The 26,308-nt window shown below is 39.2% G+C and overlaps 1 protein-coding gene across 1 annotated transcript in view; it reads right to left on the bottom strand.

Moving 5' to 3' along the window:
* Window positions 1-26,308, bottom strand: part of lama2 (laminin, alpha 2) — a 144,007-nt gene that overhangs the window by 98,748 nt on the left and 18,951 nt on the right. Inside the window, 3 exon segments of the mRNA XM_043219394.1 lie at window positions 1,213-1,455; window positions 12,984-13,096; window positions 16,830-17,000. Of these exon segments, the coding sequence (XP_043075329.1) occupies window positions 1,213-1,455; window positions 12,984-13,096; window positions 16,830-17,000 (527 nt within the window).

The following is a 26,308-nucleotide window of genomic DNA, read 5'->3' as shown; positions in this document are numbered from 1 at the left end:
TTTGCATTTTCGTATTTCCACAAATGTTCTATTGTGGGTATTTTTGTCAGTGAAGATCACAATTTTTTTTATATAATCATATCCATGATATATAGCAAGTGCCAAAAAGTCACTAAGTTTTGTATCATTCTGATTAAGTAAAAAATGTTTTTTTTGTTTAGTCGAAAATGATCAAAGACCACCAGTGGGTTAATTGTACATAAACAAATAAGCGACATTCAATCACAGTTTTAATGCAAGTGCAGCTGAAGGAAGTGATGCGCACGCGTGTGTGTGTGTGTGTGTGTGTGTGTGTGTGTGTGCAGTACTGGGCTGTTTTTCTTGGGTTAATGATGTGTGCTAATTAGTGCTGTGTGAGTTTATGCTGTCTGTTTTTAAAGGAGATAGAGCGACATTTGAGTCCAGGCTTGATCTCCCCACCCACCTCCCTCATTAGTACGGCACACACACACACACACACACACACACACACACACGCACGCACGCACAATGCTGTTGAATATAATCCTATGATCTGACAGCTGTAAATTTGACTTTCAGCAAACACACACACATTAAACCCGCTACTGTAAGAGAACTTCCATCTCATTTATCACCCGTGTGTGGGTGTTCGTGTCAGCCTATTAGCTGTCAGACGCACTGTGTGGGGAAGTTAGCAGCTGTATTAATGCAAACACGCATAATTCTACATGTTTGGTTTGTATGTAAATGTGATCTGATATCTGTGTAAATGAGAGAGAGTGTGTGTTATTGAGTGGGCTGTGAATGAAAAGGACATTGGAGTTTGTGTAGCATTTGTGTGTGTGTGTGTGTGTGTGTGTGTGTGTCTGATCGTGAATATATTTTTCTCTTGTCTGTTTTCTCTAATTAAGAATTACAGTTAACAAGGTATCTTAAGATGCAGCGGAGCGAGACTCTGTGAGGTTCTCCATTCCTCAACCCTCCGTGCCGCATATTCAAATGCATTTAAAGGGACAGTTCACCCAAAAAAGGCAATCATTTTAGCAAAATAATGTCAATACATTAATATTTACTTGGTATTCAGTTATGTAATTATTGGGAACATGCAGGGCCAGATGTCAAACAGGAAGTCAGAGAGGGAGTAAAATGGCCATCAGAGTTTAATTACGATGACTTCATCTAAAAATGGCACTGAAACCTTTTCGTTGAACAACTTATTGCCGTTGCCCTGTGAGTGAAGGCGTTTCTCACCTCACCGTTCTCCAGAGGATGGATTTTAGAGTAGAAGGAAGTGCAGATGACTTCATCATCGTGCATGTAGGACGGCGGGCCTGTTCTGGGGACGATGTTGAAGCGCGTGATGCACTCCGTGTCCGTGATCGCGTAATACTGCCACGGCATGAATGTTTCACCGTCCAGAGAACGCTCTAGAATCCAGTTTCCGGGCCGAGGGGAGTTTGCGGCTTTCAGGATCACATAAGCGATCTGGAAGACCTGTGTGAGAAGGGTTTAAAAATATGAAGCAGCACAAGCATTTTCAATATGGATAATAATCAGAAGTGTTACTAATGTGCAGCAAATCTGCATATTAGAATGATTTCTGAAGGAATGACACTGAAGACTGGAGTAATCACAGAAATAAAGTACAGTTCGTAGAAAAAGCAGTTGAAACAATAGTTTAAAGTAGTTTTATTGCGCTTTAAAGAAATAAATGCAGCTTTGGTGAGCAAAATCAATTAGTCAATTAATCAATGTACAAAAAATGCTAAACTGAATACCACTGCTAAATTAAATTAAATTAAATTAAAAATTAATATGAATAAATGTAATGCCACTGCTAATTTCTTCTTTGAACAGGATAATTTATACATTGATATTAATACTTTTTTTTTTTTTTTACCAAAATCTACCACAAAATCTAATAATGAAAATGATTTGTATTCTTAAAATATTATTTGGCAACTATTTTGTAAAAGCAGTATTGCTGTGCTGTAGTTTTTCCAAAGAGCATCCTTTAGTGGTGATTTTACAATGTAACACGGCCCCGGGGACTTTGCTCAAATATAGTGACGAGCAGTCAAAGATATGCCCCTTCAAACTGTCCAATTCACAAAAAAAAAAAAAAAAGATAATAAGTCTGAGCTTATTGTGAACAGTATTTCTGCAGGCTGATTTTCAGAGCAGCTGCTTTGATTACCGACAAGCACAAAACACCAAACCTTGTGATAACGCTCGCAGTAGCCTCTCATAATAGATGAGCTTCTTGCAGGAGAACAAAAATGAAAGAGAAGATCTGAGAGAGAAAAGTAAAACTTGATTCCCATGATTCTCCGCTCTTTTATTCAGCAGCAGCAGACCTGAGGCACACGTGTACACACACTCAAACACACGTGTGAGTGTGTTTATAGGAGCGCAACATGTTAAATGTCGTCCCTGACAGCTTCTCTGTGGCCTTCAGAAAGCTTCGGGGCGCAGTGACATCGCCGCTTACCTGAAGAGCTGACCTGAATAAAAAGAAAACATGAGAAACGAGGGAAAAAGAAGCTAGGATGAAGTCTCTATTCATTCCCGTTACCTTTTCAGGTAACACCACCCCATGAGAAACACACACGCAAAAAAACAACAATAGAGTTGGCATCGCAGGCTCTTTGATCTGCGGCAGATAACAGGCTCAGGTTACCGTCGCTCAATGCGCTGCTCGGCTCCGGACGCTCTTTCAGCAGCGCAGTGATGTTCTGTGGTGTCCAGTGAGCTCTGAATACACATCATCTGACTGAACTGTGAAAGACGGCAGTAAGGCAAGGCCGTGTCAGTCAAGCATGCGTGAGCGTGCTCTTCAAACTACTCAACAATCACGCGCAGCATTAATCGCGCAGCTGGAGGACTTCTGATTGGTCGGCTGCTGCATTCAGTCACCAACTACATCTGAAGAATGTCACTGTCTGGAGAACCCTGAAGAAAGAACTTGGGAAATAATTAACCGCAGACCGCGGTATTGTTGGGTTTTTGAAAGAATTCGATTTTTCACACTTGATGTTTCAGATCATCAAGCGAATGTAAATATTAATCAAAGATAACGCAATCGAAAACCTGCTTACTGCCACACCTGTTCGCAATCAAGAAATCACTTAAATAGGACCCGCCTGACAAAGTGAACTAGACCGAAAGGTCCTCAAAAGCCACAGATCATCTTGAGATCTAAAGAAATTCAGGAGCAAATGACAAAGAAAGTAATTGAGATCTGTCGGTCTGGAAAAGGTTATAAAGCCACTTCTAAAGCTTTGAGACTCCAGCGAACAACATTGAGAGCCATTATCCACAAATGGCGAAAACATGAAACGGTGGCGAATCTTTCCAGGAGCGTCCGGCTGACCAAAAATACCCCATACGCCTCATTCAAGAGCTCACAAAAGACCCCGCAACAACATCCAAAGAACTACAGGTCTCACTCGCCTCAGTTAAGGTCAGTGTTCACGAGAAAGAGCAAAATACTGACTGAAAATACATGGCATGGCATGGCAGAGTATATATATATATATATAACAAAACAGGACAGTAATAATAAATGATGCATCACAGCAAACAGACAAGCAGGATAACCTGCGAGCAACACATGAATCGAGCTGTCATCCAGAGCTTGCTTTTTTAAGAACAAATGTTGGTTTGTAGTTATTAATAAACTGATATTTTTTATAAGTGCCTATTTAGTCTACATTTATATTTAATAATAGTCTAAAAGATCTTCCATAACCCTGCTTTATGCTTTAAATGTTGCAAGTGTACAAAATTTGCTGAATCGTTTAGATTCCTGGTCATTAAAAAGTGACGTCATATTCAGAGAAATATTTTGAGCAGCAAACCATCAACTAATACATAAAATGAGAATCTGGAAAAAAGAAAAGTACATCCTCAGAGCATCCAAGATTTAGATACGTTTCTTCATAGGAAAGCATTTAGAGAGAGATGTGGCATTGCATCGGTCTCTCAGCAGTGGATGCTCTGCAGTGAATGGGTGCCGTCAGAAAGAGAGCTCAAACAGCTGATAAAATATTACAATGATCCCCAAGTAATTAACATGACTTTGCAAGCCAAAACAGTCCACAGTGTTCTAAACAATATGTGGGTGGATTTAAATGTCAGATACAGCAGGAGATGGACTTCATCAATGGAGCTAAAATAATGGACTCTTATTTAAGCAACTGTTTGAAGTTAAAAATGTTTTAAAGATGAATTTATGTCTTGCAAACTCACAATGCATTAACTGTTGGACTCTCATTCTGACGGCACCCATTCACTGCAGAGCATCCGCTGCTGAGACACACTAATGTGTGTGTGTGTGTGTGTGTTTTAATTTGCCATTGAGTTTGGAAATCACACACCAACAAATTACCATTACATGATGACGAATGTATTCCCTCTCGTGTCCGTATACTGACTTCAAAGCTTCCTCTATAAAAGCAGTCGGTTACTGACTGTTCTGTTCATCAGCTTTTGCCATCTGTCCAGTGACGTGCAGAGCTCTTGACATGAGGCCTTGGGTTAAATGTACAGTAGACAAATTCCTCTCCGGTTTGTCCAGAACAGGAAACTGCTGCTGCTCACTTCACAGGTGAAGAAATTAGACAGTCATTACGCTTCACTTGCATAAGTCTTAAAGGTACAGTTGCAAAAACAGCATGTTTAATTGCAACTTGAGGGGGAACCAAAAGAGTAGAGGAATTTATATGAAACGATCTGCTTTGTTTGTCTGTAGCATTTATAATTAAACATAATGATAAAACAACAACAACAGAAGTCCCTTGGGAATGGTACACGCGTGTGTGTGTGTGTGTGTGTGTGTGTGTGGTCAGTGTTGAAGGCGACAGCAGCTGCCCTCAGGTGTTCGTTTACCGCAGAGGTTCCCACCAGTAAAGGCCAAAGATTTCATAGAAGACAAACAAGCATCCCTGCAGCATGTGACGGAGAAAAGAAGAGCTATAAAAAATCATGACATAACCCACAACCTGTCAGATATGACATGTAACAAATACAGATGTGCACTGCCTTATCTGACTGTGTGCGCTGGCCTAAGACCTCCTACACACACACACACACACAAACACACACACGTTTCCATGTTTTATGGGGACCGTTCATAGACTTGGTGTTTATACTGTGTTATTGTTCTACTACTGACATATTTAGATCTTCAGAAAATATAATCTCGTATGTTCTATAAGTCTGTTTCCTCATGGGGACCTAAAGAATGTCCCCACAAGGTCAAAATGTACTGGTATTCCTATCCTTGAGGAGACATTTGGTCCCTATAACGTGATAAATACCAGGTCCTTTATGTCCTCATACACAAAAACACGCACACACACGCACACACACACACACACACACAGATGACATTATATTCTCTTCTTGTCATATCTCCTGTTAAAAATTCAGGCTTCAATGAATTTCAGTTCAGATGAACAAACTCAGAAAAAAATGTTTAATAACTGAAAAGCCAGAAGGGTAAACACTTGGGAGTGAATGCGTTTTTTTGCCATTTACATTTATCATGCTGAATCCAACATCATGTCAATTTGACTCAAAACTAATTTCAACTTAACCTAAAAAAGCCTCACAAATAAAAAAATACTCATTAAACTATGGGGGTGTTCATCCCGGAAAAGTCTTTTAGCCAATTAACCCCCATAATTAACTGGTTAAAATCAGTTGACTGACAAGCCAATAAAAAATTACATTAGTCTAATTAATTGTGTGATACATATACAAAGCCAGATTTTTTCACTTATTAAGTGCTTATAGGCTGAATTTTACTAGTACCCAGTTATTTTAACAGAAAGAGAAAAGTGTGTGCGTGTGAGATAGAGAGAAAGAAAGAGAGAGTGTGCAACATCTCAAAGCCAAGACAACTTTTAATTGCATTAATAACTACGGCGCTATTTTCCATACAAAGAAAAATGTAGCATAATTAGTTCAGCATCACAATAATTTCACACATTCCTCAAAGCTGAAAATTAATAGACAGAGCACCTGTTTCACCAGACTTATTCTGTCAGTTCATGATTTGGACATGATAATGAAGAACAAAAAAACCGAAACACTTTTCTAGTCTAGCGAGAGAAGACTTTTTGGAGTGCAGTGCGGGCGAAAGGGAAAAGTCTCAGGTTAACTCTTCTGCTTGACCAGTGTCTGAAACATGAGCTATAGTCATGATTGGCTGACGTGAGGTCAGTTGATGTAATGTGGCACATCAGTGAGACCATAAAAGAGCACCTCCATCACAGAATCTCCAACCTCCAGTTGCCTAAAGAAAATTGTTCCATTGCAAGTCTGGCACCATAACGGGAACCAGAACATATGTTACCTGATGTTTCCTTTTGAAGTTCAAACCTGTAGCATGGCATTGACACTACGGAAATGTTAATACCAATGCCAATAAAAGCTTGGAGGATTTATGCCACTGGCCTGAGCAGTCAGACACCTGAGGGGGTTTTATGAATGTAATCCGGTCTGGCATGCAGAATAAATGTGACAGTCCAGGGGCAAAATCCAAGCAGGAGGAGACTGTTGAAAGGACCTGCAGATCTTCTGCTCTGGTGCTAGCAGCAGGGCCACTTTAAGAGTCAGAATCCCTGCTGAAAGATGCTCTTGCGAGAACTCCAGCATTGTAACAACCAGGCAGTTGACTGGCTTTAAGTGGAGTTGATCACACCACGACACAAAAAGGGACTATTTTAGGTCATGCAATTTGCCAGTGGAGGCAGCTCTGGAGCTCAGAATAGTTAAGAGATGAAAATCTATGAAATGGTGCCCCTCATGTCCAGGAAATGTTGATAGATCACCTCGTAAGCTCCATGGCGTCCAGCCTCAGTGGAGCTGGAGATGTGCTGGTGAACCAGAGAGGGACACTAGGCTAACTTCTCGAAGGCAAACAAATCCGCTTGCCTTCAACCAAGGATGTCTGCTCCCAGGTTTTCAAGTTGCAAGTTTTAGAAGAGAGTGACATGCTGAATACCTCAGTAGTTAATTGCTTAGGCAAATTTTCAAGTAATGGATAAAATTGCCCCCTTTAGACAAGTGAGAGACGAGCAAATATCGAGTCCTTGCATGAATCAGAAAGTATTTGAAATATTAAAAAACAGGAATAAGGCACTTTCGATTTATGTGAGAACTAAGGATCAGCAAGACTATGAAAAATTTAAAGCACTTGAACATTTAGGCTAGAGCAGTAAAAAGGAGGCAAAACAGATTTTAAAAAGAAAAAAGTAATAAATTCTAAATAAGTTCTTAAATCTTTGTGTAAATTGTTGAATGTGTTCCAATCTATTGGCAAAATCACATTTACTGTAACAAAATTAGGATTGGATATTAATGGTGAGAATTTTTATTATTATTGCAAATACCTAATAGGAGGAATTTATGTGAACGATTTTGATAAGAGGTTTTATTAAAAAACAAATTCACAGTAGATTAAATTACTAAGATATTAGAATACCTTAATGTTTCTAAGTCAAGTGAGCTTCACGAGTCTTGAAAAGTGAAGCCAAATAATTTAGTTTGCCCCTGGAGTCTGGCTGCAGCACAGGTCATAAACTCTGCCCTCTCCATGTAAATGAATCTTACTTCAAAAGCATTTTTCACAAAGACTGATCTTCCATTATTCCCGGTAGTTCTTATGCTACTGATGTTTTTATTTTCGCTTTGCTTTTCTACAATAAAAGAAATGTTGTCCTTTTTTTTCTCTTCTAAGTGTACATGGCTGGATGGTATTCCAGCTAGAATTTTAAGAGATGCTGCTGATATTAAAGTTCCAACTGTCACATGTATTTCTTTATTATATCGTTCTTTAAAAAGGTATAGTGCCATCTGACACAGAGATAGATTTTATAAAGAAGCAAATAATAAATAATAAAGACAGAATGTATGGTAGGTTACTCTCAGATCTCAAAGTGATTCATTCAATACTGTTAGATAAATTAAGTGTCATGGGTTAATTGAGTATGGTGATAGCCTGGTTGAACTTTTATTTAAATTGGATAGTTCAGAGGGTAGACACTGGTGTTATTCTTTCTGAAGAAAAAAATGTTCCTCAGGGAAATGTCTTAGGCCCCCTCGTGTTCTTATTGTACATAAGACTTGTCAAACTGCTCCACAAAGTCTGGCTGCCGAGGGTGTCGGAGGAAGCTTCACCAGGGAAGGGAATTCTGGGGAACTTACTGGAGGAGAAAATGGCGTTCGTATCTATGGGTGAGGGGGAATGGCACAGCAAGCTTGACACCAATTAACAATTATCTGTTACCCAACACACAGGAAGAAACTGGCTCTACATGAAGTAGTACTCCAGTACTGTGGTACTCCACGAAGGTATTCGTGCCACCCAGCCTGCAGCTCTGCAGATGTCTTCCAGAGAGGGGCCGTGTGCCAAGGCAACACCCCAGATGGAGTGAGACGGCTCACCTTGAGCTTGTTAAGCCAACCACTGCTTGGACAGACAAAAAGCTGCTCAGATCTTCTGAAGCTCTGGGTGCAGTCCACATATATGCGTAGAGCTCTGACAGAACACATCAATGCCACGGCTGGATCTGCCTCCTCCAGGGGCAGTGCTTGCAGGTTCAGCAACTAAACACGAAAAGGCATGGTGGGAACCTCAAGCACATATCCAGGCCAGGATCTCATGAGAGTTGGCCGGCCCAAACACAAGGCACTCTTTGCTCACCGAAAATGCTTGGACGTCCCCGACCCTCTTGAAGGAAGTGAGCGGTCGGGAGTGCTGCCTTAGCAGACAGGAACTTAGACTCAAATAGACCTTTCTGAAAGTCCAGCCAGAACAACAGAGATATCCCATGAGGGCACTAGGGGTGACCTAGCAGGATTTAACCAAGCGTCCGGCCATGAGACCTCGGGGCTGGGTGGAGTGGATACCTCCAGATCGAAACTCACGACAGCCCGGGCAAGCATGGCTAGCAGCTCTGGATATGACTCTGTAGAAGCTCCGCCTCATCATCCTCCTCGCAATGAGGACACAGACACAGAAGACTGTTTGAGATCAGGTAACAACCTTACCCAAGAGAGCACAGCCGAAACGGCATCTTAAAAAATGTGAATAAAACCATGCACGCAAATTACTCTTTTAGGTGAGACACCCAGGGGAATCGTTGGAACGCAGGAATGCCGCTAATTGTGTGAACTATAGTTTATTAGATGAATGCCCTTGACTGCAGTTTAACTGCTTTAAATTTTGAGTAGCATGCATTTTAGCATGTCAGCTTTTTTAGCATGTGTACATCAATGTCTGTCTAACCACATCTAGCCACACTGAAAGGGTCACTGCCATGCCCTCTGCTTTTATATGGTTGTTTTTAAGTAAAGGCATCTTTTATGCAAAGCTCTATTGTCCACCTTTACTGTCAGCCGATAAACTCTCTGGATTTAGTCTACACTGATCACTGGCTTTTATCTCAAGTCTTATTGTAGAGAATTCTGTGTGAATGTGATTTCTAAGCAGTGTAGGTGGTTTGATTTCCATTTCCTGGTAATTGAACCAAATGAGACATCCAAACATCTGGATATTGTTTTGTATTCTTCCATTTCAGCATTTGTTTAACTTGGGGATTTATTTTCACCATTTGTTCCTTTAACTGTGGGAATTTAATCCAGGAAACGTTTTAATGATTCACAGGCAAATACTTCTGTAAACAGCATTTTTTAAAATATAAATGTATTATTTAGTTTACTTGCAATTTGAAAATAATTCTTGAGTGTCTCACTTGGAGTGCCACATATGGATGAACTGGAGATTACAATGAACAGTTTGATTTTCTGTCAAATGTGCACATAAAACAGTATAAAGTAACTGTGTGCATGTGTTTGCACATGTGTTTGTGTGTTTAGTATGATTAGTCACATTTCAGAATAGCACTGAGGTCAGGTGAACATCTGCAGAAACTGGAACATCACACACACTCACACACACACACACACAGTTTCCTACAATGAATCACATGCACAGTCATTAGACTGCTGGGACCTGAAAAATAAAATGCACATATGTGTGCAATGCTAACAAATGTGGGAAAACTTGCACATGCACAGTCATGCACACTATGCTTCTAATGAAATGTTTGTGCAAAACAGCAAATAACCAACTGAAGTATTACACCAACAAATCACCTCAAAATTAAAATGTACTTATTCTCAGGTCATCTCAGATTTGCATTGCAGTGGATGCTCTGCATTGAATGGGTGCCGTCAGAATGAGAGTCCAAACAGCTGATAAAAACATTGCAATAATCCACACCATCTGCAGAAGACAAACTCTGAAACAAATCTATCATTAAGATGAACCGGCTGGACTTTGAGTAAAAAGTCTTCTAATGAAAATCTTGTTGTATATTAAGCTTTTTTTGTCTTCTCGAGACATTAACCGACCGTGTGGATTATTGTGATGTTTTTATCAGCTGTTTGGACTCCGGCGGCACCCATTCACTGCAGAGCATCCATCGCTGAGACGGAATGTTACATTTCTCCAAATCTGACTGGAAAAAAACATGGCCAAGCAAATGCTAATTTTGGGGTGAACTATTCCTTGAAGGCTAACGCTAAGCATCATCGACACCCAGCAGCGGTCACTGAAGGAGGCCTGTTAGCCATCTAAAACAGATTGCACACAAAGCATTGTGAACAGCGTGCGCAGATCAGCCCGCTGTTTATAAATAACCGCTTAATTCAATTGAATCAATTTCCTCAGTTGAGACGGGCTTTGCTCTAGCGCTCAGCGTGTCTGTAATGTGTTAGCGCACGTTTGTCATTGCGACGACAGGCTGTCAGGGAGTGAGTGATGGTAAGATGGCAGTCATGGCTCGATGCTGTATGTGTGATTGCCGTCAGTAATTACACACCCTCTCGTCTGATTTATTAACTCTAAATGTCCTCTACAGCCCCTCTAATGAATACTCAAACCCTGTCACACTCATTTGTCTTCTATCCTGCCTCCATCCCTCTCTCTTCGCACTCTCTCCGTCTCCTTATTCTTCAGTTCAGGTGAGGCACAGAGGAATTAAAAAGATAGTTCACCTACAAATGAATATTCTGTCGTTATTTATCACCCTCGTGTCATTCAAAATGGTGCACGGCTTTCTTTCTTGACCAATTTTTAGGTGAATATTTTGGCCGCACGTTTTGATTTGACGACAATGAATCGGGGCTGTCAAGAATCATCAATCAGAAAGTTCTGCAAACCAAAGGCTCTCTTTTGTTCACCAAGGCTGCATTTATTTGATCAAAAATACAAAAAAAGATATTAAAATTTAAAGCAGCTGTTTTCTATGCTATGTTAAATTTCAATTTATTTCTATGAGTTTTCAGCATCATTACTCCAGTCTTCAGTGTCACGTGATCTTTCAGAAATCATGCTAATATACCGACTTGCTGCTCGAGAAACATCACTATCAGTTGTGCTGCAGATATATATTTAAGGAAACCGTGAAGCATTTTCCTTTTCAGTGTTCTTTGATGAATAAAAAAAAAATTCCAAAGAACAGCATTTCGAATAGAATACTTTTGCAACAATGTGACCATCGATCAACACATTCTTGCATAAAAAAATTAAAAAAAATATCTTACTGACCACATAAATTGATAACGCTTTCAGCTTTCAAAACATCTTAGCAAATCTGTCTAGCGTAAGTCTTACAACATAAGTCAGCACAAAACAATTTTGGGCTATATATGAATGTGCACACTATAAACCGTGTCTACGAAAGCAGCATCTAACAATCAGTTCAACAGAACCGTGCTACGAAAGTCGTCTTTTCTCAGCAGTTATCATTCTCTCTGCTCCGTGTGCTTCTATTTTCTATTAATTTGCACGTCACTTTTCATTCTGACCGCCCTGCACCCCGTGTCATCCGTCGACTGCGTTAATTGTGTGTCTGTAGGTGTTTGTGTAATTTCCTGCGGCCGGGCGGCGCGGCTCAGATCATCATCTAATAAGGGCTGATGGGAGCACTCTGCCCACACACCACCGCTCAGCCTGAGCTAACCTGAACGCACACGAGCGGCGCAGAGGGATTTCAAGACAGAGCTGGGGGCCGTGTCACACCTGATAAGCATTCGAAATAAAAGAGAGCATTAAAAAAATAAAATTCTCAAGGAGTTCGAGTGGAATCCGGGAGCGTAGAAAGAACTCGCTTTAGGGGCGCAATGAAATCGTGTCAAATAATGTGCTTTTCATTTCATTCGTTTTTTTAAAAGCTGTATTTAATAATGAAGTAACTATAATAAAAAGCATGTTTTGAAATGCCTATGTTTTACTATAGCTGAGATTTATGATCGTCGTATGATTAAAGCTGAATAAATGAATAAGCTTCCATTGATGTCTGGTTTGTAACAATATTTGACTGAGATCTGGAGGGGGCAAAAAAAAATCTAATACTGAGAAAGTCGCATTTAAAATAAAGGTTACAGCAATGCATATTACTAATCAAAATACATAGAACTTGATCTTTACTTAATATGATTTTTTGGCATAAAAAATGTATTGCTGGCTATTTTGTGCTCCACGTATTACAATGAAGACCCTGTCTAAGTAAATACTGTCATAATTCATCAACAGGTGATTATAATCTTCAGTATTCGTTGTTTGTTAAGGGCTCTAAACCAAGCTTTGACTCAACATATTTATTTAATAAAGTCTTTTCAAGTTTAATAATCACATTAGGCCATAAAACGATTCCTGCTTTTCCGTCCCCAAATATAAAATCCTCTTTCACACTATTTCATATTTTAAGAACCTACAGGGTTTTGTTTTCTTTTATTCGCGCATGTGCCCCTAAATATATTTTACAGTTTGCAGTCAGTTATATTTTGTGCAAATGAGTGAAACACTAGTGCTCTTGAGTTCTGTTAAGAACAGACTATTTTTATGATGGTTTAAAAACTCCATTGCGTGTATTGTAACCCTAAACAGGTCCAAATAAGTTCAAAAAAAGCAGAAGATGCGTTCTGATTGGCCGGGAGGTGTTCACCTGCTGCAGGTCCAGGGTCACGGTGACGTAATGATAGTCCATCCCGTTCATGATGCTCGGGCTCTGCCACCATTTGTTAGTGCCGTCGATGGCGTACTCGATGGGATGCCGCTCTGCACACACCAAAAACAATAATCAACGAATACAGTAATGCTTCCTTAAAAAACCACGAGCGCATTCGAGACGCGTTAAGTAATAATTACAAATGAGAAGTGGCCCTATAACGGATGATCGGTGTGTAACACAGTCTGAAATGTGCACCGTGTATAAAAATGAATCGTTGGGGACTTTTATCACTATATGCTGCTCGTCTTGAAATACACCAACAATATCAAATGTATTCCAATCAGTAAAGATGCGTGTGTGTAAAGATCAAAGCATATTTGACTTCGTATTAAATGTAGTCTAAATAAGTGGCTTTTTATTAATTTCTGGTAGCGCGTCCAGCTCTTTCATCGGAGTGAGATCTGATTCCTCGTGGCACCGGGCCTTTAGAGGAGCTCGTATTAACGGCGACAGGACACGGAGCTACTAATAACGTGCCTCCGCCGGCTTTTACCTCGCTGAGCTGAATAAAATCACCTGCTGAAGTGTCTTTTGAAATAAAGCAATCTGCTCTAATGAGGGATGAGTTTTATAAGCGCTGAAATACTGACGTTTATCTCGGCTCCGAGTCTGCGGAAAGCCAGCTATACGAGACAAACCCCAGTCTTTCTTCACAGCCAGATTCTTAATCAGGCAAAGATGATTAAAGTTGTCCACTTAATCATTTATTTGACTGCATATATTCTTTTCTAATTTATGAGCGAGATCTAGGTTTCATTTAAAAGAACTCCCCCGCTGGTTATAAGTCACATCTCTCTCTCTCTTTCTCTAATTTTCTCTAATTACATGTTATATTAATCACTCTCTGGCTGGGAGTGTGTGGGTGACTCTGGGGCTCAGTGGCGTGTGTTTGAAGAGAGCTCAGACTGAGCGCTGAACTCATTACTGACGGAGGTGTGTGGATGACAGCGCCGGAGACTCTGAGCATGTTTTATTAAGAGCTCGTACACATCCGAACCTAAGAGAAGCGGCCTGATGTAGGTGAGCGGAAGGCGGCGAATCCGGGACGATGAAGCGGTTGACCCAAAAATGACAATCCGGTCATTACTTACACCTTGAGTTTGTTTGTGATTCTCGTTCATCTTAATGACAATGATTCTCATTAGATTCTCATTACTGTAATACAGTCAGGAAAAGCATCCTCTGGACGCGGCGATGTTTTTAATCGAATTTGCACAAATGATAAATACCCAAATGATGTATGCGCTTCAAATTATACAACATATATGCATCGCTAACTTCGAAGGTGTTTTTCTCAACATTAGATATTTTGGCTCCCTCGGATTACAGCTTTTCAAATATTGTATCTCGGCCAAATAGTGTCCTGTGCTAAAAAACCATACATTAATGGAAAGATTATTTATTCAATTGGTCCAGCGTCACATATTAGGTTTGGTTTTTATCGGTTCTCATATTTAGGTTTCTCAAACGGTGTTGGGTTTATGGGCTTATGATCAGGGTTAGGTGCTTCTACACACTTGATAATCATCATTTCCCTCTTTTTTTTAGAAATGTATTTTGGGTAGGGTCAGGTTTAGGGCTAGGGATTGGTATAAGTCTATATTTTTGAACAGTAATGGATCATGTCTTAGTTTGACGTCGGTCAAAGCCAACGCATGACATCAAATAAGTGACAGAACATCGAATTACTACGGACAAGCATCAGCGACAGGATGTGATGTCATGCTCTAGGGCTTCTGTATTTAATACATAATAAATCACAAATAATAAGAAATGTAAAATATTAAAATATACCATCTGCTCCACTTTCCAGCAACACAGCTTTGAAGTTTGCATTCATTGTTTTGAGCCAAGCGGTCGTTGTGTGACTATCCTCTATAATTCAAGCTACTTTCGGCTTTAGAATATTAAGCTTTATTCGTGTTTGTTTGATAAAATTGCTATAATGAGTGATGGTGTGGATGCTGGATTTTATATGTGATGATGATGATAATAATCGTTTGTTATACGTACAGTATAACAATAAAAGCATTGAACATAAGAGATGTTCGAAAAATTTGCAAAGCTGAATTTCCCTTACACACAAAAAAATTATATGTTGGCCTTACTTAACTTTTTTAAGTCAACAGGTTATAATATTGATTTCGGTAACCTTAAAATGTTGTTTATTTGAACATCCTTTAATCTATAAATTAAGTTCACCTTCAACCAAAACAGTTACATCGATGAGGTTTTTCAGTAAATACATTCAACTTTTTCCAAGAAGAATAATGTGCACAAAATCTAAAGACTGCTTATCCAGCCCTGTGCAAAGCATGATGGGAAGGGGAAATCCACTTCCTAGTTGCACTATTAAATTATTTATTTACTCTCAACTCAAGTACAGTGGTTGTAAAGAACTGTGCTGGATTAATGTCATTTGAACAAGCATTAAATATTAGGTTTGGCCTACTTAATTCAAACGTGTTATTTCAAAATGAAAATAATAAGTTTAACCAAAACACCACTATTTCGAGTCAGTTTTACAAAATGCAAAAACCTAACATAATGGTGTTTTTTTCTTAAATAAACTGAACTGAATCATTTTTGTGGCGGTACACTTATTCATTAATTCAAAAAGTCTGGGTATGAGATCAAACACAAGATTCACAAACTCTGCAAAGTCTTTAAAAAAAGCAATTAAAGAAGCACAGTAATAAGGTAAAGTTATTATAATAGGGGACAAAAGGTTCCCAGTGTTACCATGCCTACTTATTATGAATTAATTTTAAACATATATTTAATATATAAATATGAACAGCTGTCTTAATTGCTAAATAATGTGTTGTATAGAATGATGCATTTATTGATGCAACTGGACGTGATTAATATTTAATTAAAATATATCATTCTTATTATTGAAAATGCATTTTATTTGCTGCCAGATATCCCTGGAGCCCCAAAAAAACGCATCTTTATTTAGTCACAAAAGCTCCTCTAGCTGAAGCATCAGCCTGATACATGTCCAGCGCATGTCGTTTGCGATGTTTGGCTATTAGAGGTATTAGAGGATCCCAGGATCGGCTCACAGAGCGGTTTGGGTCAGACGTATCTGAAAGCAACAGTTCTTGCTTCATGGAGTCAATAACCTACAGTACGAAGCTACGAGGAGTGTGTTTCCCGAACAACAAAGAGGTGCTGCTGTAACAAACCTAGTGCCAGAATTCTTCAGTCGCTTTCATCCCTAGCTGTTGAGCTTTATTTGATGTTTGATTCTTACATCATACTCCGGGAATGTACGCTCTTCAAAAACTGGGTTGCATTGACATGCTAAAATATATAGATCTACGCTCTTAAAAATAAAGACACAGAAGAACCATACAGTCAAGGGTCCTTTTTATAATCTGAAAAAGAACTACAAAGAAGGTTCTTCAGACATCGTGAAGCATCTTTATTTTTAAGAGCTAAGATGGTAACAACGTGTCTGAAGCTGCTCGTTGGGAAACGCTCCCCGGAGAGAATCAGTCTAATTTGTGAATGAAATGCTCAGAGCGGATTCCGCTATATTTTTGTTAATGAATCAAACATTGCTATTAAAAAAGCAACACTTCCTACTCGGCGATTCCTGTGAAGTGAATCCAGGGAATCCAGGGTACATGTGCATCACATGCGTGACTGTGCCAGCATTATTGTGATTTATGAGCAGAAACGTCTTTGATTAAAGCATATCAAAAGGGTTATGCACCGCCTGAGAGCCAGTGAGTGTGTGTGTGTGTGTGTGTGTGTGTGTGTGTACTGTACCATTAGCGTTATCGCTCCTCAGGTTGCAGGTCCGACACTGAGGGTTTTTCACGGGCTGTCCTGGTACATGCTCCACTAGTTTGCAGTACATTTCTGAGCCCGTTTCTCCACACGTAGCATTAGTGTTGATATCTGCCATGGAGGCCAGGTTCAGCACAGCTGGGAAGAGACCTGCGCACACACACACACACACACACACACACACACACACCGTTACCAAGACAGATGATCGCTTCTACAGATGGTAGAACAGCACACAACAGCACGTTTTCACATAGCTGTCTAATCAATTAATCTCCCCGGATACACGCTATGCAATCCGACATTTTCGTTTACGATGATCAAAAAGTCTTTAGTCAATATTTTGGAATCAATGGAAAAGGATGCGTTTTCCAAGGTCAGTGTTAAAACGGTCTCCAGCAGCACTCATTGATTTAAAAATAGGTTTTGTTGCAACATGCAGGCACTGTCCTTGTATTATACTATAAGTTAGAACCATTTCTCATTTTCGTTAAAATTGAATGAGAAAAAAATATATATTTCGCAACTTACTGATTACAGAGAAAACTTCTCACCATCCTACTTACAGCCCAACTCTCAGTTTTTTTTTTTCCCCAGAAATGAATCATGGGAAAGTCTTATTAGAACAAACTTGAAGATGTTTTGAAAGGAAAGGATCATATCGGTAACGAGAGACTTTAAAGCGGCGTGAAATCAAATGCAATGTCTGTTTCATCAAACACGTCCTTCATCAAAATAGCGCGGCAACAGTTGCATTATGAAAGATGATCCTGCTTTGTGCTCGGCCTCGTTTTACGTAATTAAAACTCTCCTAGAAACCACTTTCCCAGCATTTTCAGCATTCAGATATGAGATAATATGGCGCTCGCATATAAATCCTCTTGAGTAAGAATTTGAGAGAAAGTGCAGATTACAGCATTATCTTTACTCTTTCGGCATCAAAGGTTACAATTTACAATGTATTATTTTTGCTAGTTAAGCACATGAACACAACAGCCAATCGCTGAGAAGAAATCATTGAACTGACTATATTTTCCCGAAAATATGTCACATCTGACTATAAGTCTTTTATTGTTAAAAAAACACAAATAAGCCATTCCATTGCGTATGTCATATTTTACTACTACGTACAGAAAAAAATAAAAGCATATTAAAGCATATTTAAATTTCACTAACACCATAACAGATCCTTATTAATGCATGGTGTTAATGTTATTTGTGGTATTTAAAATATAAATTATAGTGGCATTTAATAAGACTACCACCACGAATCCACATTTTTGCAAACTTGATGTTAATTGCATTGATTGCTTTAGAATATTAGCCACAATGTGTGATTTATAATCGGGAAAATATAGTACGGTGATCTAATCTATTCACGATTTAATTACAAGTTTTATTTATCATGCTGCTTACAAGAGCAACAAAGTGCAAAATGTAGTTACTGGCAGCTTTATTAAAAATACAGCACCCAATCTTCATTAAAGCTGCTTTTGTGAGTCACGGACAAATTTGTGATAACTGACATTAATCATCATTCATCACTGAAATTAAAATAGCAAGGGACATAATCAAAATGTTGATTTCTGGCATCACCGTGCAGCTTCTTAGTGCGCTACTTCAAATTTTACACACAGGATTGGAGAAAAAAAACGAGTATTAGCATGTAAGCAACCTGAAATAAAACAGAAAGATAAAAGTTTCGTGCAAAGTCCGGACTGCACGCTTTAAATCTGGATGTCAGCCATATTAATCTGGGTTTTCTGTCGTGTGAAATGCATTTTTGCAACAGCATCAAAAAAAGAGCGCTGCATACTTGGTCAGAATCAAAGAGCGCTTGATCTCATGAAATCAGTCTCAGCTGTTCAGACAGATGTTCCTTAGGAATTCTTCGAGACATGCGAGCTGGACAAAAGCGAGGTTCTCCTCTCGGTCTCCCGTGCTATTCTCCGAACGCCGGTTCTGCTGTTCGGTTGCAGGGATAAAGTCTTTCGCACCCTCCTTCATGCAAACACATCACAGCTTAGCAGCTGCCTCTGGAATGTCCACAATCAAATGGATATTATGCTCAATACGGGACACATTTGTAAAGCATAACAAGGACATTTTCCCAGGAAACATTAATAACTTCCAGCTTGGATGTTTTTGAAACTGGAGCTTTACAATCCATCGTGCATTTTAACATGCATATAGTGTGCGTGCCTTGTGCATAAATACGCTTTACGTCGTTGACATCCGGATTTGATACACATTTCAGAAACGGACGTCATTATTTGCATTATCATAACATTACGTGCTTTACATAATTGAATACATTGAATCCTAACATTGAAGCAATAAAAAAAAAACTTGCAACAAAATGTTGCAAAAACGTGACATTTAATGGTTTCGTAATGTTGTTTTTTTACAGTCTGCAAATGTTGATCCTAACGGAGATCTTCTTCATAACTGGCAAAAGAAAATACAGAGCTCAAGATATGACCCAGAAGATGCTGAAAGCAATGTTGAGTAGAAAAAGCAACCGGCGTCACTGGGCTCACATCAGGTGATGCTCCCGGTCTTCTTAAAAAAAAAAAAAAATTGTAGTCTTCTTTAAGTTGAGCCGTGCATAAGACCCCCCAAATCATCACACACTTCTTTACTAGGTTACTAGGCAACCACATAGCATGTGACGCGCACACACACACACATCTGACACACACTCCGCAAGATGCGAGTCTCATTCAGATTCATTTGTGTGTTTAGCAGTTCGGTAAGCGAACTTTAAGACTCGACCGAAAATAAAACTATGCACGATTAAGCATTTTCACCGTTTTAGCATTTACTTGCAGCAATTTTCTGAGTCACACGGTAACCTTAAAGCAATATCACAGGAACGAGCGTCGACGCAGGTTTGATTCATGTGTAAATGTGAGGTCCCTGAACAAAGAATCCGGCATGTGATTAGGGGACATAGAGGTAATATAATTAAATAAACCCACACACATTTTTCGATTAAATCAGTCATTTGAAAACCTCATGATGAGTGATTAAGTTGTACCGGGTCGCGTCCCTTTCGCTCTTTTATTTGTGCGTTGCAAGACTTTCGCTCACATTTCAGGAAAATTGACAGAACTGTCACTAGCATAATCAGGTCATTGTTGCATTGTCACAAAAATATATCATTTGCACATCTAAGTATCTCAGTAAAAGTATTTTTAAGCCATTCAGTACTCCCACGCTCCGGAGGATGTATTCAGTGCGTTCGCATCCGCAGCGTGTGTGTAAAGCCACCTCGCGAGCGTCGTACTGAATTTTTGTAATAGTTTAATAGGCTTAAGCAGTCAGCCGTGCTGAAAAAACAGCATACGGAGCTGGAAAGCTGGTTTGAGCTGGTTTGAGCTGGTCCTCAGCTGCTCATGTGCTGGTGTTAAGCTGGTCTAAGATTAAAACCCAGCATCAGACCAGCTTAAACCAGCATCCCAGCTTCAAAACATACCTAACCAGCACATGCTGGAGTGTGCTTAAAGTACAGTGTTTAAGATTGAAATGGGTTCTGCAAAAACAAAGGCATTCCGCCCCAGAACGCACATTTCTGAGTAGAATATGTAAACGTAACATGATTTCTAAAATCTACAAACATATTATGTTATTTTTGGCTTTAGAAGAGTCACAGCACCTTAAATAAAAATATACTTCAAGCCTTGTTAATTTGTCACATCAGAACCGGCAGCAATGGCTTTTGACCATCTCTGAGGTGATACTGGAGTAACAAAAAGGCAGCTTGATTTTGTCAAATTAGTTTTAAACAACAGTTTATCAAACATTAAGTTAATATTAGTTAACTGACATTTTAAGCCAGTTATCTGACCTATTGTTGCGCTACCATTGAAAATAGTTTGGTTTATAGAGTGTTAAAAAAAGACGAATCACTATGATTCATTCATCTGATTCAATGACTCATTCTTGTTTCATCCTTGACCTTTTTAACAAACGGTTTGAGGGAATGAATGAGCTGAACGACACATTCAGTAAATCAGTTGAGTAAGTTACTCCAATGAGTCTCTCTGTTCAGCTTATATCTGTCCTGCTGTCCTTAATATGTCTAACGTAGGCAAGATAAATAAATAAATGAATGAATGAAGGCGTAGTAAATGAAAATCTAAGATAAAGCAAAATAGCAACATAAATACAACATAACAGCTACTCTATTTTCTTTATTCACACTCACGGTATAATCCAAGGGAAAACTAATTCTTGAATTCTGAATTTCGCCCAATGCTAACAGCTGTCGTTCTAATGTATAATCACCATTTGGAAACCAGGCGGCCAATCGCCAACAAGACCGGCATCTGCACATTCAGAGAGACCTGAATCCTGTCATGATCTGGATTTCAGATATTGTCTCGAGCGTGTTCACCTTTAAGATGATCAGAAGACAAAAAAAGGGAAAATGTGGCATATAAGCACACTGGAGACACTATCCACGTGATATTTGTAGCTCCAGATAGCCCAAAGCATAATTATGAACCCAGATGAAACGATTGTAAAAGACCAGTCATGTTTCCAAGAGCGTTCAGGTCCACGGTGCCGCTTGGGCACAGTTCAGGGTTATCGCTCTCTCTCTCTCTCTCTCTCTCTCTCGGAGACAAGCCGGATCGATATCAGCGCTCATTCCTTCTTCATTCATATCCTGATACGGCTGATCCTTCATTCAGCTTGACAAAACTAATTATTCTTTCATGCGGCTCTGGGCGTTTGGAGCTGTAAGCCGTCTGTCAGCAGGCCTCACAGCCCAGAGACATGCTTTCAAAAGATGAATCTCTCCATCGCTCACTCCCGTCCAGCTCCTTGTCTACTCTCTGCATTCATGATGATCCTGCGAACAACGGCTGATGGTTCAGACACGCGAACGTTTCATCTAACACCAACAAACCCTGCAGAAGGAAATAATGCGGGAAGATTTCCCCAGATAAGATGGGCTATTGTTAAATCAGTATTTGTGTTACCCTGGACAAAGCATCGATTTTTTGAAGTTGAGATTTGTGCTTAAGCTTTCCGCTGATGTATGGTATGTTAGGATATGAGATGTTTGGCTGAGATACAACTATTTGAGAATCTATAATCTGATGGTGCAAAAAAATCTAAATATTGAGAAAATAGCCTTTAAAGTTGTCCACGCGAAGTCCTTAGCAATGCATTTTACTAATCCAAAATTAAGTTTCAATATATTGCTGGTGGATGGCGGACATTATTCGAAATTATTCGAAATTGGATATATCCGCAATTACTGCGGAGTAAAACTAATATAACTATATAACTATCTATCAGACCTAAAATGGCTTGAGGGTGAGTAAAATATGCTGGAATTGTAATTTTTGGGTAAACTATTCCTTCTACTCCTACTAATGGCTTCAATGAATGCTTCCTCTGGGATCTTATGAAATTTAGCTTCTTAGGAAAATGTACCATTTTATGTGTGTTTATATATAAGATATGATTAATGCAACAAACACACATCCATAGCAAAGTACACACACTTCTAGCGATATACTTGATACGACACACTCGTAACACCTTGCGCCATGAACCCGTCAATCATCGTGCCGCATTCAAGAGGATTGTGTGTGTGTGCGTGTGTGTGTTTTTCTAGTCTTGCTATTTTTTTCTGCCAAACGTTATGATGAACCTGTGTTTGTATCTTCTCAAACACACACAGTTGTACAGTATGAGTGGTTTACGGTGTTCTTCATAATGGACTTTATAGTGTTAAAACTATGGCCTTCCATCACATGAACAGGTCAGATCATGAATTAAAGTGGTGTTCGTACACAGGGCTTCGCTCATGACACAAGCAGAATAAATTCTTGGGTAAATACTTCTATGTAATCAATTGTTCTGCATAAATCATTCTGAAGTGCTTGTTATTTCAGTAAAATTATGTGTTTTTAAAGAGACTTAGTTACTTGCAAATTACTCTATTATTAACCGATAAAATACAATCGCCGATTATTCAGAATGATATCTGCCGATACTGATAGTTTGGTTGTCTTAAGGGGAAATAAATCCTTCCCAACCAACACTGTAAACTACACAGGGAATCGTTGTGTTTAGCATATAATATAAAATGTTACAAATAAACAACGGCACTATTCTATTCAATGCTATTCATTTTCAGATATTCACACATTCAACTTGGACAGCGTTAAATCTGACACAAGAAATTTGTTTCTCGTAAGTTGCTGTCTGACGCGCTTTGCTGCCACCTTTTGATTGACAGGAAGTAATCAGCCCTGATCACCGTGCGGATCATTTCTCGTTTCTTAACCGATATATCGGTGGATCCTTACATTAACCAATATACTGTAACACATGAAATAGTGATGTTGTTCTGAATATCGGCAAGGCAGATATGAAATGTTATTATGATTTACATACAGACACTTTCCCTGCAAGAAGAGGTTAATTTTCCTTAAAAGTAACAATGATAACAGATTGCCTTTCATCAGGATAACTTTCTCTTTCTAACTTTCTGAGACAGTTTAACCATCTATTTGCTTCTGTAGAAGGCAGTCATGGTCAGTTCAGCTTTCTAAGAAATCTTAGAAAGTGATAATAGCAGCAGGACTTGAGCAAAGAACTTAAAATGCAATGCATTTCATTCAAATTCCTCATAAGAAGAACGAGTATCGACGAAAACTGTTTGTAAAACCAATTTAACACTTCCAGCAAAACACTCTTCACCTATGTTCTGTACTTTGCATTATGTGAAGAAATAAATGAACGCTCCTAACCAGGTCTCATCTTTCAATATGAATTCCTCTCTCTCTCTCTCTCTCAGTGTGTGTGTGTGTGTGTGTGTGTGTGTGTGTGAGTCACTATGACTTTCACCTTTGTTTCTGTCATTCTGTGCAACACATCTCTATGTTTCCATGGTGACAAAACACGGAACGGCACTTAAAGATGAACGACTTCCTTAATAGAGGATAATGACACTTGTAATTTGCAATTGGACGTTCTTTTATTCCCCTTTTCCTTCCTTTCTTCTTTTTCTTCATCACTTGTTATTATTATGAAGCAGGCTTGCACTGGTTCTGTCGGCTTTGAACACACACACACACACACACACACAGATCTGTGTATTTTGATTTCATTATGAGTGCAGGGTTTGCAGGACTGAGGCGCTTTAATGTGTAATATGAGAGATTAACAGGACATAAGCAGAGATAAAATTACCATCAGAACATCCTGTTCCACTGACTCCCAGCGCTGACTCTATACATACAGTGTGTGTGTGTGTGTGTGTGTGTGTGTGTGTGTGTGTGTGTGTGTGATTCTGTAGTTTACTGGTTTTGACTATCAGTATGAAGTCTGGTCCTCACTATGGCTTATTCCGAGTTTACGCAGTTATGTGGCCGGTTTTTATTATTTCGTTTAATATTGTCGTAACACACCAGTCTGAAACCAACAAGCAAAGGAATAATGAAACCAATCACAAACACAACAGATGTTCGATTGAAATTACGACTCATCATCGCCGCCGTACTCCTTTTTCACAGGCAACACTTGCTCCTCTTTTTAATATTTCAGCTGTATTTTCCTCTCTGCTTCTTGTCTCTGGACTCATCCCGATGAAAGTTTAATTCCGTGGAAGTAAGCGTATATTGAAGGCAGCTCTGAGCTTCATCACAGTCAAGGTTGCATCTCCTGGCAAACACAAACATCAGTCATCACACAGAGCTGCCACACACGGACATCAATCTAGCCGGCCGTCGGCCAGCACTGAGAGAAACTCCATCAGAGCCAAACACAGCAGCGCTGCACTTCACACAACACAGCCCCGGCCTGCCAGCTCGCTTCATTCCGGTCCTGACGCCGCAACTACATTCCTGGCTCTTTCCTAAAAACACTTCCTTATTTTATTATCATTATGTGTTTTTGAGCCCCTTAGTAATGTTAAATAGCTACTGTACGGTTAGAGTTAGGATTAGAGTCTGGCTTAGGGTTACTTGAATGTAATTATGCATGAATTGAATTATACTCATTTATTGGGCTTAAATTTATGTTGCATTAAACAAGAACGCCTTTAAGTGAAGTGTTACCCCCAAAAAAACTATACTCATAATTTACTCATATAACTATGCAGATTACTTTTATGGATTGCATATGAATATGTATCATACAATGGCAGTAAATTATTTGTAATTATTTATAAATAATTGCTAATTATGCTTTGGGATGAATGAATGTATGAAGTCTTGACTTCCAGAATAATATATGTATGTATGTATATATATATATATATATATATATATATGAATATGAATCAGTTTGAAGACTTCAAGTCTCACTCAGCTTTTTTCATATGTATTAATATTTGTTCATATAATGCAGAAATTCCCAGATGGTTTTGTCAGCCAAATAAAATATTTACTAGAAATATACGTAGTTCATTTTTTAATAATAATAATTATAGTTCTCTGTAGCCATCTTTTTGGTCCCCTTTCTAAAAATTCCAATAATCTCCAATAATCCATTTTCTGAAGTTTTTTTTGTTACATTTTTACAGCATTTTTCAAGTTGTACCAAAAGTTTTATATGTGCTTTTGTAGTATTTTTCTTCAGCCTAATGAATTCTGCTCTCTATTGTGCTCGTGGACTACATGATTCATGTCTGCCTGTGAATAGAGAGCATTTCTACAAAGACATCTGTAACCGAAAGCTTCTGTGGTTTGATCAGGGCTGAATTAACCAAATGTACAACTGAGAATCCGCCCGGGGATGTCACGTCCATAAAGGCGTATTAAAAAACACATCCAAAATAACCGCGCATATAATATTTAGCTTGACCTCCCGTGGTGGATGATAAACGCTTTCTGAAGATAGAGCGGCCCTTTCACTGACCGTCTGTTAAAAAGCAAAACAAGTTCTGTGCCTTTTGTACGCTGTTTTCTTGGAAAGCGCGTTCTAGCAGTCATAACATGAAACATACACCATAAATGATAAAGAAACATCCGCAGGTCTCCACTGAGTATGTTATCTCAGAGGAATAAAACGTGCTATAATGTGATGGGTTTATGATATAACCGGAGAAGGAAACAGACCTAACAACTCCCCCTGGGGCTCCTGACACCGTTCCCACTCCCATAAACAGGAAATGTGCAGATTAGAATTGCAGTCTGGGTAGGAAACACACACACACCCACACACACAAACACACACACACACAAAGGCCACAAACTGTCTAGACATGTTTTTTTTTACTTGGGGTTCAGGACAATCAGGTCAAGAATTTCTGCAAGTGAAGCAATACACGCATATAACACACATACAGCTGTGGACACGCACGTGCACGCACACACACACACACACACACACACACACACACACACACACACACGCAAAGTCAAACGAATGAACAAAAGATGCAATTTGCCCCTGCCGTGGAGCAATACCCCTTTGTTTATACTTCGTTAGAG

The sequence above is a fragment of the Puntigrus tetrazona genome, chromosome 20, assembly GCF_018831695.1.
Source record: "Puntigrus tetrazona isolate hp1 chromosome 20, ASM1883169v1, whole genome shotgun sequence".
Classification (NCBI taxonomy): Eukaryota; Metazoa; Chordata; class Actinopteri; order Cypriniformes; family Cyprinidae; genus Puntigrus; species Puntigrus tetrazona.
The sequence above is the reverse complement of the archived record's forward strand: the minus strand, read 5'-3'. Positions and strand labels throughout refer to the sequence as shown.